The sequence below is a fragment of the Eupeodes corollae genome, chromosome 1 (genome assembly GCF_945859685.1).
Source record: "Eupeodes corollae chromosome 1, idEupCoro1.1, whole genome shotgun sequence".
NCBI classification, from domain to species: domain Eukaryota; kingdom Metazoa; phylum Arthropoda; class Insecta; order Diptera; family Syrphidae; genus Eupeodes; species Eupeodes corollae.
Genome location: NC_079147.1, coordinates 56,492,645 through 56,507,214, shown reverse-complemented (window position 1 = coordinate 56,507,214; position 14,570 = coordinate 56,492,645). Strand labels below are relative to the sequence as shown.

The 14,570-nt window shown below is 30.4% G+C and overlaps 1 protein-coding gene across 2 annotated transcripts in view; it reads left to right on the top strand.

Moving 5' to 3' along the window:
- The first annotated feature begins 4,811 nt into the window (after window positions 1–4,811).
- Window positions 4,812–14,570, top strand: part of LOC129952827 (acyl-CoA Delta-9 desaturase) — a 29,988-nt gene continuing 20,229 nt past the window's right edge. The window contains exons 1-2 of one of the 2 annotated variants that reach the window (XM_056065682.1): window positions 4,812–5,084; window positions 6,208–6,847. In XM_056065682.1, coding sequence (XP_055921657.1) covers window positions 6,265–6,847 — 583 coding nt within the window. In that variant the 5' untranslated portion in view covers window positions 4,812–5,084; window positions 6,208–6,264. Of the gene's footprint in view, window positions 5,085–5,139; window positions 5,996–6,207; window positions 6,848–14,570 lie in introns of those variants that run through there. The other variant, XM_056065690.1, reaches the window with a different exon arrangement.

The window sequence follows — 14,570 nt, the reverse complement described above, 5'->3', positions numbered from 1 at the left end:
CCAAGGCCTTTTACATCAAAAGAGTGTTATGAGCAAGGCAAGTAAATATTATTTTGTTACCTTATGTCAATTATTGAGGTTAATGTGTAAATTTGTCTACAAAACTTTAGTTGGTGGCTAAATTTGGAATGCCTGTATGCTGCATTCTTCTTATCTGTCATCTTAAAATTAATATACTATAGCAAGTTAGATTTCAGTACACAAATATTTACACCTCAAACGAAGGTACATGCTTTTGGGCAAATTAAAAAGGTGTTTAATTTGAAAATAATGAAATTTCTTTTGAACCAAAAACCAGTATAATTAATTATGAGTACTGGAACCTTTACTGAATCACGACTTCATAGTTCAAATATCTATTTCACAAGTTTATAAAATAGTTTTGTGCAAGTTTTATGAAGATTCGTTAATCCCATATGGTAGTCAAAATGCAAGACTTTGGGCTTCTGAAATTTTGTATTTTTGTTACCTTTGTAGTGTAAGGCATTTATTTTAATATAAAGTATTAACAAAAAGATCAATAGCAGTTTTGATAATTAAAAACAATGCTTTACAATAGATCTTTTGTTGTGGTTGAAAGTACATCTACCGAATTATAAAGTTTAAGTTATCAAACAAACATGAAAAGGTAAATTGATTTTAAGAACTGGAAATTGCATTGCCTCCAAAATAATTGTATGCAACGAATAATACCGCTTTTGATCAGCTTGGATGAAATCCCACACTAATAACTTCCTATCCTGTTCTTCGATTTTTCTCGCTTGAAAATTAAAAAGAATATATGTACATCTCAATACTTTTTGTAAAATTATACATAGTTTGAAGTCAATATCTTTCTTTGTTCTCCTAATACTTAAGTCGAAAACCATTTATTATCAGTTTTTTTTTAGGTTTTCGTGTTTCGTTAAAAAAGTTAATTTTTTTACAAAATTAACAAACAAAAAATACCAACAATATTTTGCATTGCATTAAGAAGTTTGGGTTCAATATCTTTTTTTGTTACTTAGACTTTTAGTCGAAAACCAATTTTAGTAGCATTTCTTGAAACTTTTCATTTCTTATGCAAAAAAAACACAGATTATATTTTGAAATATGGGCGCGGAAAAAAGCTTACCGAACGAACGAACGAACGTACACACTCACACTCGTAAACATAGACATCTTTCTAAAAATGTTGTATATAGATTCCATGGACCTTAAATTGTTGAGAAATGTCAAAATTTGTATTTCCACAAATCGGACCAATTACAATAACTTCCTATGGGAAGCAAATAAATATCAGTTTAGTAAATTTTTACCCAGTCTTCACTCTTATAATGAGAATTAAAAATTGTTTATTTAATTTTTACTATCAACAACATTAAATATTTACATACTCATACGTATCCCATTCTTTGATTCGCAGTAAAGTTGAAGCAGCATCAAGTTAATTTTTTCGTCAAAATAAGTACTTGAAGAATTGCTTTCTTTAATTATTTAAGATAGTGTTTTTTGAAGTTCTCGTAACATATTTTTAGATCTTAATAATAAATCAAAACAACAATGCACAGGTGCTGTTCAGATTGATCTAGAGTAGGCCTTTAACACCTATTCCAGATGGTTAGATGGTCTTTAACTAAAACTGAGCAGGCTTGGCATAAGCAAGCTTTTGTTGTATATACTTTATGATATGCTTAACGGTAGAAAGTTTGTTGTCAAAAGTGCCAATGTAACTTCTACCACAACATTCTTAATTAAAAATGGTTTCCAACAGGGAGTGAATTCGCCAATTCCCTTCAGCATTTACACCAGCGATCTAATAGGTAGTTTTACAAAGGCAATTGCGCCGACGATCTAATTGCGTACAGAACGGCCCGAAAGATTGAGGTTATTAGAATTCTTTTGCAGCGTGATTTCGACAAGATTCAGCGATATTGCGACGACTGGAAACTGAAAATAAATGTTCAGAAGTCGGAGATAATTCTGTTCCGGACTTCGTTGGCTAGGGCTATGAGGGATACGTGCAAGAATTGGCGCAAGATGGTCATCGTTGATCTTTACGGGCAGCCATTAACGAGCAAAAGTATAGTGAAGTACCTCGGTATCTGGTTACATCAGTATTTATATTTCGACAGACATATAAATGCAGAGGAGGAGCCTTCGCTCTGACGAAACGTTTTTTTTACTCGGTCGAGGTCACATTGCAAGGGCTATGTCTTCGACCAACAATTTAATTTCCGGGGCGTTCTATCCGAACGACGAGTATTTTGAAAGTGCACGTTTGAGCGGCTTAATTCCAGCAGAGGCATTCCTCTTTTTAGATAAATGCGGTCTGATACAGGATAGATTGGCAGTTCCGCTAATCTACCACGTCAGACGACGAACCGTGGATAGGCGACTCCTGTACAATCGGGACGTCAATGCACAAGGCGGAGCAGAGCTCCTTCGGTTTAGAAGGGGCGGTGTCCGAACTGATAGGGTGAAGGTGGAGAACCAGTTTTGGTGGCTTCAGTCAGCACTTGATAGTGGGTAGTCGGGATGGGGTTTTAAGCCTTGGCCAGCTTACATACTTGTTTTATAGTTTTAAGGTTTATTTTTAAGTAGAATAGGCAGGGTGGCAGAAAAAAAAGAATTACAAAAAAAATTAAAAGAAAAATAAAATTAAAAAAAACTTGGAATAAGAAAAAAAAGAAAAACAACAAATTTTAAATAGTTAGTTTTGCTTCTGTGGTTGTTCAAGTTTTAAGTAGTTTATAGGTTGAGTAGATAGTTTAGGCTAGTTTTAAGATTTATTTAAGTACCTATTTTTAATTGGTTTTTAAGTAAAAATAAAAAAAGATATTGAAATTCTTTTGTTTTAAATTTCCTAATACACAAAAATATATAAAAATGAATTGAAGGTAAATAGATCTTAAGGCCGAAAGGCATTAGTATTAGTTGTTAGTTAGTTAGTTGTAAGTTATGCTAATTAGGCTAGTTTTATGAACTTTTGTCTTGCTTTAAGATAGGTTTAGTAATAAAAATGAAATTGAAAAAAAAATGCGTTGGATTGTCATGCCAGAAATCTTGGGTTCAATCCTTTTCTACGCAATCTAAAGTTTTGTCACGGAACTGACAAATCCTTAAAACTACAGGTTCCCTCTACCCCTGACAACAGTACTCGCACACAGAAATGGTTGAGAGTTCTAAGTCACTTAGGACCTAGTTCTCAACGGACTGTTTCGCCAACAAATTTATATATTTTTACTATTTAATAACATCAGATATTTTTTCCAAATTTTCAGTAGTATGATTTTGTATTTAAACTATTTTTTTTTTTTTTTTCAAAAACACAATACTTTTCCAGTTATTTGAATCTTGTTTCACTTTAAGTTGTTGGACACTTTCCAACTTTAAAGATTTTTAAATGTATCCCTCCACCAACTTTAAGCTTCGTAGAAAGTTTTCAAAAACCGCTAGAGACATCGACTTCAAATAAATTTTGTCTTACAGATAATAATATTAAAATCAGAAACTACTTTCAAAAGCAGTCATGAAAACACCTTGGTTGGTATCAAATACCTAGTGAATACAAGCTATTGACTCAAATTAAATTTTGTTCTAACACTCTACTGTTTCGGAATTAATACGAATTTTAATAAAATCAACAAATAGATATTTTATATTTTATAAATTTTATATTTTATAAATTTTACAAATAAATAATGAAATTAATTTTAAAAAAATGTTGTATTAGGAGGGATGGCGTTCTTAATATTTTGTAAAATTCCTTAAAACTTAATAAAGTGTACTCCATTAGCTGAAAATCTTGAATTAAATTCTTCAATTTTTATAAAATAAATTTAAAAAAAATAAACATTTATCTCTCTTTTGGAACCAACACAGTCAGAAACTTCAAAGTTTTTATATACATTTTCACGCCAGTCACAAAAAATGTCAACTCTATGCTCAACTGATTTCTCAGAACAACATTATTTCAAAAATAGCAAAAAAAAAAAAACAAAAATAACTGAGTAACTTACTTAAATATTATCAAAATAATTAAACCTTTCCTGACATGCATAGTTAGAAACAGGTTTACCAAATTAAGTTTTTTAAGGAATTGGGTTATTTTTTCCAATATTTCGGCATGGCAAAATATCATATTTTAAACTTTTCGGATTTAATCTTAAGCCTCAAATGTTTTCAACTTTCCATAGGAAGTTATCACGTAATCTTTCAGATTTTTCGAATTGCAAAATTTTGACATTTCGCGACGTTCCAACACAACTACAATCTTTATCAAAGGTTTTTAGGAAGATGACTGTGTGTGCGTAATAGTTATATGATCGTACGTCTGTACGCTCGGAATACGTTTTTGTCAAAAACTAAAAAGATGTAGACTTCAAATAAATGTTTATTTATAGATAATATCAAGATGAGCTAAAAAGGCGTTTAAAAATTCCGTTCAGTAGTTTCTTATCACTTAAAAAAAGTTAAAGATTCGGTTGTGCGCAAAAAATTATTTTACCTCCCTGAAATTTAAACCAAAAATTTTAAACCATTAATTTCATTACCAAAATTGTATTGTTTAAAAAAAAGTATCTAAACAAGAAAATTAAATTCTAATAGTATACATATTTAAAAAGAAATCATCCTCCTTTTCTACCCAATGAACATTTTCTATGACCTCACAAAAAAAATCAAGTATTGATACGTCCCTGTAATAATTTTCGTTGTACTTTTTGAGAAGATGTTTCAATCAGCACGTAAGTAAGTTTTTGACGAACGAAGATGAACTGTTAATCAATCGAGAAACTTATAGATAGGTACTGCGTGCAACTAACTCACAGTCTTATTATAGCATCTCTGTATTCGACATCATCACGCGCGCTAAACAAAACAATACAAAAAGTTGTGCAAAAAAAACATTAAAAATACAAATTTTAAACGCCCGAAATAAAAGACTCAAAAATATTTTCATATACCCAACACAGTCCCAATCTACAACTTTGGAAAAGTGGCAGGGATCCTATAAAAATTGGTGACATCTGTCATCCTTTTTTAAGACCACCTTAACTGCGCAGCTCGTGTATATTAATTCGTTAATTCCATTTTTGATATCGGTAAAGTCATAAGTTTAAAATTGTTAAATTGTTAGTTGAATCAATTTTAAAATCTCACATTTAGGCAATCTTACCATAACCCATATCGGGTCGATCGTGTGTTTATGTGAATTTTCATTAACATCGATTATCTAACTGAATAATTTAAATCAACACAATATTAATATATGAAGACAAAAAACCAATCTTGTCGTAATTGTAGCCTGATTGACTAGGCCATCACACACTCTGAGCTTAAGACCGACCACAAAATAAAATTTAAAAAAAAATAAAGTGAAAGCATCTCTTTTGCATCTTCTCCCATAATTCCACCATCTCTCTATCTTCGTCGGACTTAAGTGGAAGTCGAATAAAAACAAACATAAAACTAAATCTGACGCACTGGAGGAAAGAGAGAACCCAAAAAACCTCATTTCTCATTTTGGGGCTACCAAAAAACTAAAAAAAAACCAAAAAACCAAACCAACCAAAACCATTCAAAAAATCTCGCAATAAGTAGTTACAGCTAAACTCGTCTTCGTCTTCACATTTTTGAGTTGCTTTCGTGTACCACCGCAGCAGTACCTTACCTATCTTACAGCACAGCTCATCGAGGTTTTGTTGTTTTATTTGGTGAACTTCATAGATGCTGGAACCTTATAGTACCTTACCTTACATATACCTATCTTGAGTCATTAGTGTGACGAAGTGTTATAGACACTTACATATATACATGGTATTATGGTATTATGAGCGTCAGCGTCAGTCTGGTTGATTTTTTGAAAATGGTGATAGAGGTGGTGGTCTTTTGGCAATAGGTACTCACCTTTAGGTCTAATACCTTTTAGTCGGTCGGCCGACACGGTCGTCTTTTCGCACCACAATACGCATTCTTGCCCAGCGCCAGCGTAAAGCAGCGCCAAACGCAAAAAGTAAAAGTTATTTTATTTTGTTTTTGTTTTTTTCATTAAAGTGCCCTCAGCTTAATATCCACAAAGATTTTTAAGAAATTCAAGACTTTTCTCCCTCTCGAGGCTTTTCACTTTTTGTTTTCAAATTATTACTCATAATTTGTTGCATGAACGTTAAAAAAATATAAATTAATTTGTTTAATCTTTTCATTTCTTCGAAAATCATCTCGCAGATTAAAAATAATCATAAACAATAATTGGTGAAAAAGAAATTTCGGAAACGCACGAAAATGGGTCATCTGTCCACTTCGGATCGCGTCAATACTTCAAAGCTTACAGCAAACGGATGTGCAGGTACGGAAAAGGACAGGGACAGTATGTACGGTAACAACAGTGACGTTGGTGGAGTTTGCAATGGCGGCAGCGGAACTACAACGAAATTGTTAAATGCTGGTGGTGCATGCACCAGTAATGGATATTGTGCTAATGGTAATGGATACTTATCTAATGGAAGTGTTAAACTATTAAACAATGCCAATGGTAATGGCAGCGGTGGCTATGGGAATCAGAATGGTGGCATTCAAACGGTTCTCTTGAGCAAATCTGAAGTGCAAGATGTCGAGAGTGATGGTTCGAATAATGAAGAGGATATCAAAAATGCATCATCATCGGCAGGATATTTCGAACCTACGCACAATATCAACTTGGAAGAGTATACGAAAAATTTTAGTGGTGATTCGTTTATGGGTTATAAGTTTTTGGCGCCGTTGAAATGGGATAAAATCATACAGATTACATTGCTGCATATGGCTTTTCTCTACGGACTCGTTGTGTACGATTTGAGGGATTTAAATCTTAAAACTACAATCTTCGGTAAGTTTTGTTTTGTTTTTATTCTATTTTATATTTAGTTTACATATTTATTTTTTTTACTTGTAATCGACAGGGTTTTATTAAATTATTAAAACCTCTGAAAAATATACCAATAACTATCATCTTATTACGTCTTGAAAGTAGTTTTTGATGTTAAATCAGCCATTTTTTATTTTGATTCAGATGGCGGATATGTTGAAACTTGTGTTCGTTAAAAAATAATAATTGAAGGTCTTACTGCAAGAGTGTAATAATACTTATAGTGTTAGCATGATCCACATTCCATTGTTTGTATTGTGTGAAACATGGGTAGAAATCAATTTTTGTTTTTTATTAATGTGACTAGAAAAAATCCTTAAAGTTAAAGGTTATTCTTCAACTTGATGTTTCTAAAAATCAAATTCTTTTTAAGGAAATTTTAATATGGTCTTACATTTAATAATAAATAATTTTAATTTTCGTGCATGATGACAGTATTTACTTATTAAAAATGTAGATTTTTAAAAATCAGAATTACAGAACAAGAGTTTCGAATAAGTTAAACTTTAAAAAAATTTCATATCACTAGAACTATAGACTTGGATATTGTAAAATTTTGTTTTTGAACAAACTTAGAAAATATCATTAGTAAATATTCGAAGAGATAACAATTTTTGTCTAACTCAACATACTTTGAGTTGAATGTTACCTATGGTGTCCAACCTACCTCCTTCGGGAAGGACAATCGTCCTTTTCGATTATACAGTTTGACAAGGTTTTCCTACTGCCACTTGTACTTTTCAATGGATTTTGGTGGCCTTTATTCAAATCCGACTTCAAAATTAATTTATCACGTCAATTTTTTGATATACATATATGTATAACTCTTAAAACTCGAAAAACAAGCATACAAGGCTTGTTGAGGCTTTCTAAATTTATGAAATATTTTTTTTTTTTCAATAAAACCCGATTTTTAAAACCAAATCTTTAATATTTTTCTTTAATATTCAGTTGAATTGTTTACATTATTTCATATAATGTTCTAAAATCATCATAAGTTGTAAGATGTCACGGGTCTTGAAAATCTGAAAGTAATATTTAACCATTAATGCTTAAACGGGTTTCAATAGAAAAAGGTAAAATGGTTTGAAAGTACGTTTTTCACTTGTAACAAATCTATTGCGTGAACAATTCAAATATATGAAGGTTTTAAAATATATTAAAAAATATAAAAATAATGTTGAAAACTGGTATTTTGTAAAACTTAAGCATAATAGATAAAATTATACTTTGGGTTCGAAATCAGCACTAAAAATTAACTCCAAAACGTTTTTTATTTCTTAACTATGAAATTATTAAACACATGGTTTGCTTTTAACTTCATATAGATTCAAGTAAAGTTTCATAACTAAGGAAAATGTTTTGAGTGTTAACTAAGCCTTTTTGGTTGTCTTAACATTTTTAAAATTTCAGATTTTAAAAACTATATGTGATAGACAAATTTGCGAGTTCAAAACAACTTTAAAAAAGTATTTTTATTTAAATATAGAAAGTAATCGGTCCGATTTGTCGAATTCAAAATTTGTACAGTTCTTCAAGTTTCAAGGTCCCTATAATCTTAATAAGAGATTTTTAGAGAGTTGTTTGTGTGTGCATGTGTACGCTGTAGGAACCTACGTTTGGTAAACTTTTTTCTTCGTCCCATATCTCAAGCACCAGAAGAGATATCGACTTCAAATAAATTTTGTTATACAGATAATGATGCAGAAAGGATTAAAAATGTTTCACAAATCAAATACGCTTGCGACTTGAAATAAATTTTATATTTAATATTAAGACGTGATTCCAAACTGATATACCTAATTTTGAAAAAAATTCCAATAAATGTTTTTTCATTAATGAAAAAAACTTTTATAGAACAAAGAATAACGCTTTTAACATCTGCTAAAATTTTGAGAAAACTTAAACTTAAGAAACTTAAGAAAAACATTACTAAAAGTTGGTAAAAATTGATGTTCGACTTGAATATTTTTTCAAAAACTTAAGACATTGATTTCAAACTGATTTCATCTTATAAAAAAAGAAGCTGGGCTGCGACCCACACTGATAACTTTCCATCCCGTCTGTCGATTTGTCTTGTAGGTTTTCGTGTTGGGTTAAAAAGTTGTCAGTTGAATTATTCTTGAAAATTTTAAAATGACCAACAATATTTTTCATATAAAGAAATAGTTAAGTTTGAAAATCTAGTTTTGTTAAATAGATTCTTTGTCGAAAACAATTTTGTCATCAAATTTTTACAAATTGGATGAATGAAATTAATTTGAGAGATTCCAAGAACTGAACATCAATTTATACCAAATTTACGTTCTATTTTTATAATGAAAAAACAAACTGTTGGAATTTTGTAAACAAAATTCTAAAATAATATTTCTTGTGAAAAAAAAAGTTTGAAACCAATATTTTTAATTTTTGAAAAGCTATTTTAGTCGAAAGTAAATTTTTACCAAGTTTTAGTATTGTTTTTTTTTAGGTTTTTATTTTTTGAAAGAAAATTGTCAATTTTACTGAATGTTGTCAACAATATTTTTTTAACAGAAAAAAGTAGTTAAAGGCTAATATCTCAAAAGTTTGAAAAGATATTTGGGTTAATTAATTTCTTTGTTAAGGGTTTTATTTTTTGTAAAAAAAAACTGTCAATTTGATTTTACTCAACATTATTCAGAATGTTAAAAACAATATTTCTTAAGAGTTAAAATTAGTTGGAAGCCATAATCTCAATTTTTTGAAAAGATATTCGTGTCGAAAATCAATTTTTACCAACTTTTGTTAAATTTTCTTATGAGTAATTATTTAAAAAAAGAAAAACTATCATTTTGATTTTTCTTAAAATTGTACCGAATGTTGAAAAGAATGTTTCTTATAAGATAAAATTAGTTTTAAGCCATAATCTCAAGTTTTAGAAAAGTTATTTGAGTCGAAATTCAATGTTTACCATCTTTGAGTAATGCTTTTTTTAGGTTTTATTTCTTATAAAAAAAACAGTCAATTCGATTTTTCTCAAAATGTGACAAGATGTTAAAAACGTTATTTTTCGTTGCACAAAACTGTTTTGGAGAAGAAATCATTTTTAATTTATAAAATTTTCGAGGTGACAAAATTAGTTTTCGACAAAAAAAAGTTATACGAACGATAGAAAAGAGAGAATTTTGTAAATCTATAAATGGTGACCAGGATCACCATTAACTTATTGAAAGATAATTTTTGAGAATTTTAGGAAACTTAATCATATTTTAATAATGTAATTAAGAATAGTATTTTTCCTATCTCTTAGTATAATCATCAATTCTTAATTTCCTTTTAATTAGAAAAAGACATTAGATACTTATTTACAGTTGTGTTGCTTGATTTATTTCTGGTTTATGAAGAAAATAAAAACAAGTACGACAAGAACCATTGGGTATTTTCATAATCAACTAATTTATATAGTTTAGTTTCGAAAATAGAAGTTACTCATCTATCTCAGTAATTCGGTTTTTCTTTCTCACAATAAATTTTCCCTAAAGTACTTGTTTTTAGTTGAAATAAATCTACTAAATTGTTTGTTGATTGTTTGTCTATCACAATATTGTCGCAGTAATTAGATACGCAAATAAGTGGTGTTGACTGTCCTCTTTTCAATCTTATCTTTGTATGACGAATTGTTTTCATGCGAGTAAGTAAATCACAATTAAGTTCAATTCATCGAATCTTCCTAAATGACATACCTAAAGCAGACAAAGTATAGTGCTTCGTTGGTGCCTCTGCATAGTTTATACCTAATTGAAGTTCAATAACTAAATAATTACATCGTGTGTAGTAGTTTTAAAAATGCATACTATTTAATTTAAAGAAAAAAATAATCAATATTTTATGTGATTAGCACAGACAGAAAAAAAAAAAACATAGTAGATAATCATGATAATATCGTGTCATTTAATCTTGAACTTCCATTCCAATACCTTACAACCGTGCCTCTCCATAATGTACGTATAAAATAGAAAAGTAAATAAAAGTTGGAACTCTGAATTTATAAAAAACTGCTGTTATTGATATTGAAATGAGAGAACTATTGCTTATTGAGCAATTGGGTTTTGAAGATTTAATTTAATGGATTATTAATGTATAGGTACACTTCATATTTTTTCCTTTAACGATAGTTTTCGAAACGATGTTTGCATAAGTAGATAGGTACTCATTCCACAGACAGTACTCAGGTAGGTTCAGAGTTCATAAAAAAGAGCATCAATTTTGAAAATACAATTCGTACAACTATTCATTACTTTTTAAAATTAGAACTTAAAGAAGATTGCTAAAGATCCAATAACTTTTAAATAGATCGTTTTTGAAAGTTGTTTAACATCCGTATTTTTAATTGAATATCACGAGTTTTGGGATATGCACTCAAACTTCTACCGGTCTACCAAATGTTGAGATTCAAATGAAAAGCGAATGAATGAGTCTCCCAGCCATCGTTTTAAAAACCTAAACCGCTTTACGAAAAATCTAATAACATTTTCAACAAAAAAGTATTTAGAATGTTATAGAAATATTAGAAGTCTTCTAACTAGTATTTTATCAAGCATTTTAAAGTTCTTGCTTTTGAAAGTTCATCTCCAAATCTATTAAGTTAGTTTAAAGGGGCTCTTCATGATGGAATCGGACACACTTAGACCAGTTTAATGGCCCATTGTGATACCACATAAATCTTGAGGCTTCCTCCTAAGCTCAATGGAACCAGTTTAAGCCCCTCACGAAACTTGAGAGGCTGAATATGCTAATATGATATAGATCGTTTAGATCATTGAAGAAGAATTCTCCTATGTAATTCTTGCGTTTTTGAGCTACAACAGGTCATGCACAGTGAAGTTGAAGAACTGTTTCCTCCTCTTACTCGCCCATTCAGCTTCTGCAAGTCTTTTGAGAATACGCCTAGCCGCGTAGCGTGCTTTCCGGTTATGACACCTATTATCGAACTGATTTGCGATCTGCTTAAAGACAGCATAAGCACCTTGATCGCTTTAAATGTAGTGTATTAGATTTTAGTGTATTAAGTGTATTAAAACACATTGTTATAATTTTGTTTTTTTAGTAAGAATTGCATAAGCCACACCTTTTTCTACTTCCACTCTTCAATTAGCAATAAGGAAAGAAGTTTTGACATTCCGCGCATTGTAATGAGCTGAAAATATTGAGCCTGGTAAAGCATTCCACATTCGTTTAGTGCGGCCAAAGAAAGAATCCCTGTACTTAGCAATATGTCCGAACTTGCGCTCAAGGATAAACTGGTGTGCATTCCTAGAAGTAGTGGTATTACGGTTGAATTGTTTGAGGGGGAATGCAAGTGGCTATTTCACTAGATTATTGTTTATGAAAATAACTATAAAACAGTGATATGACTAAGACCTTGCGGCGGTGTTCAAAAGAAGCAAATGTATCGGTATGAGAACGATCTCCTATCATTTTTTCAATTCTTTTCAAAACACTCAAGTACGTTATTGAGGCACCAGCCCAAATATTAAAATTATTCTCGAGTTTTGGACGAACAAAAGCTTTGTAAATTAGAACCACATCAGAAAGGGTCAAAAACTTACTATACCGTGCATCGGAGGAAACCTAAATACTTATCAGAATGTTTGTCAAATATTATTATGATCACTCCACAACTAGAACTGAACGCTGTTAAGTCTCCTTGATAGAATAGCACCCATGAAAAGTTGCATTGGCGGAAGGTTACGATTTTGCGACAGTAGATAGCATTGAGTTTGCGACGCAGTTTTTAATTTCCCATAAGACAATGTTGTCAAGATCAGAATTCATTGAGCTTACCAAACACTGCCGTTGATAGTCCACATCCAAAGAATAAACATGAGAATCTACAAACGAATATAAAAAGCTAAAGTGGGTAAGAAGTTTCAGACAAAAGATCATTTATTAAAATATTAAAGAGTGTCAGAAATAAAACGGAGCCCTGGGGCACACCAGCATTTACATATATTGTATATCAGATTCGAAATCATCCAATATTACTTGAATTGAACGTTGCGAAAGCTTAATTCTAACACAACAATCCTTAATTGCTTAACTTCTCTCCAAACTATGCCTCCTTTAAAGGAAGTATTAAGTACGTACAATGAAGCACTCTTTGTATTAATTCAAGGAAAAACATTTTGCAACAAAGTTTTTCTGGACTACAACTAATTTTGGAATTTCCAAATTTGTACGATATCAGGAAATACTTCATGATTTTGATGATCTCTCAGAATTTCACGGTTCGTGTAGATTAAGTAAGACAGGAGGGGAAAAATCTTAAAAATTTGCTGCAGTTTTTTGTAAAAATGGAGTACTGCCTAAAGACTTTAACGAAAACGAAAAGGAATGTAAGATTTATCAGCAATTTTTCTAAAACTTAATTGTTTTACTTTACAAGAGTTTGCGTATTTTATTTCCAACAAAATGATACCGTAAAATAAGTCAAATTTTTAAAACTTCGCGTTATTTCACTTGACAAAAATGAAATAAGGCCAATTCTTAAAATTTTGCATTACGTCACTTATCTTTGGAATGGTTGAGAGTTGTAAGTCACTAGGACCTGGTTCTCTACGGACTGTTGCACCACCTAATTTAAATAAATAAATACTTCTTAAGAAAAATATAAGCATACTTTCTAGACAAATATTTCCCTCACAGAAAAAACGTAAAACTCTGTAAATTCTGAACACATTTAAGATCATACATTATTTCATATTAAAACTTTTTAGATAAGTTTTTGATGTATCATAGATCCTCAAAGATACCAAATGTGCATCACAAAGTCTTGAGTTACAATTATCAGAAAAATCAAGAAAATTGCTTCATTTATTTAAGCTATTGACTCAATTTTAATTCCGATTAAAATACTAAATTGGAAGTTTTTCAAAATCCAAATCCAAACTCAATTCTATTTCTTTTTGAAATCCACAATTAAACCAATTTAGGATTTTTATAGGGCATTTAGTCCAACCAAATAAGTTCAAGCACACTTCGACTTCCACTTCCACTTTCTTTTAACAACAGAGAAGTTCAGAATAGTTTTTTTATGCGATTTCTTAATTCGCGTCACCAATTTATTATGTAAAAATATCACTATTTTTAATTTACACATTTTATTCATTTATTGCGATTGATTTGAACCAATTTTGGGCATTTGAAGGTCAAAAAATAATATGCAAATCAATCATGTAACTTTAATTTATTGTTGTTAAACAACATGTAAAACTATGTTAAATTTGTAGTTTATAAATTAATTTTTGCAATAGTTTTATTCTGAAATTGGAAATGGTGTAAACATTGATTGTCTACATTACTTTTGCAAAATAAATACTTATAAAATATGCTAACCAATACGTGTTTTTATTTAAGAAAAAATAAAACAACAACCTTCAGCTTCAAATAAACCTCAATTAAATGTTTTAATCCTCTTCCTGTGGTCTTACAAGCTACGTAAGGCCAGAGGATACTATTTCTTGTAAAATAAGGTGCGGATATTTTTAATCGAGGCTAAAAGTATTGAGTAACCTAATAACGACATAAATAATATTCTCTCTCGAAAAAAAGGCGGGTCGAATAACCACTGATTACAGGCATATTAGTGCGTAATCATGATTACCTTCCTGAGGCTATTACATTTTTATTACAGGATGTCTTTTTAAAATGAATTATATATTTT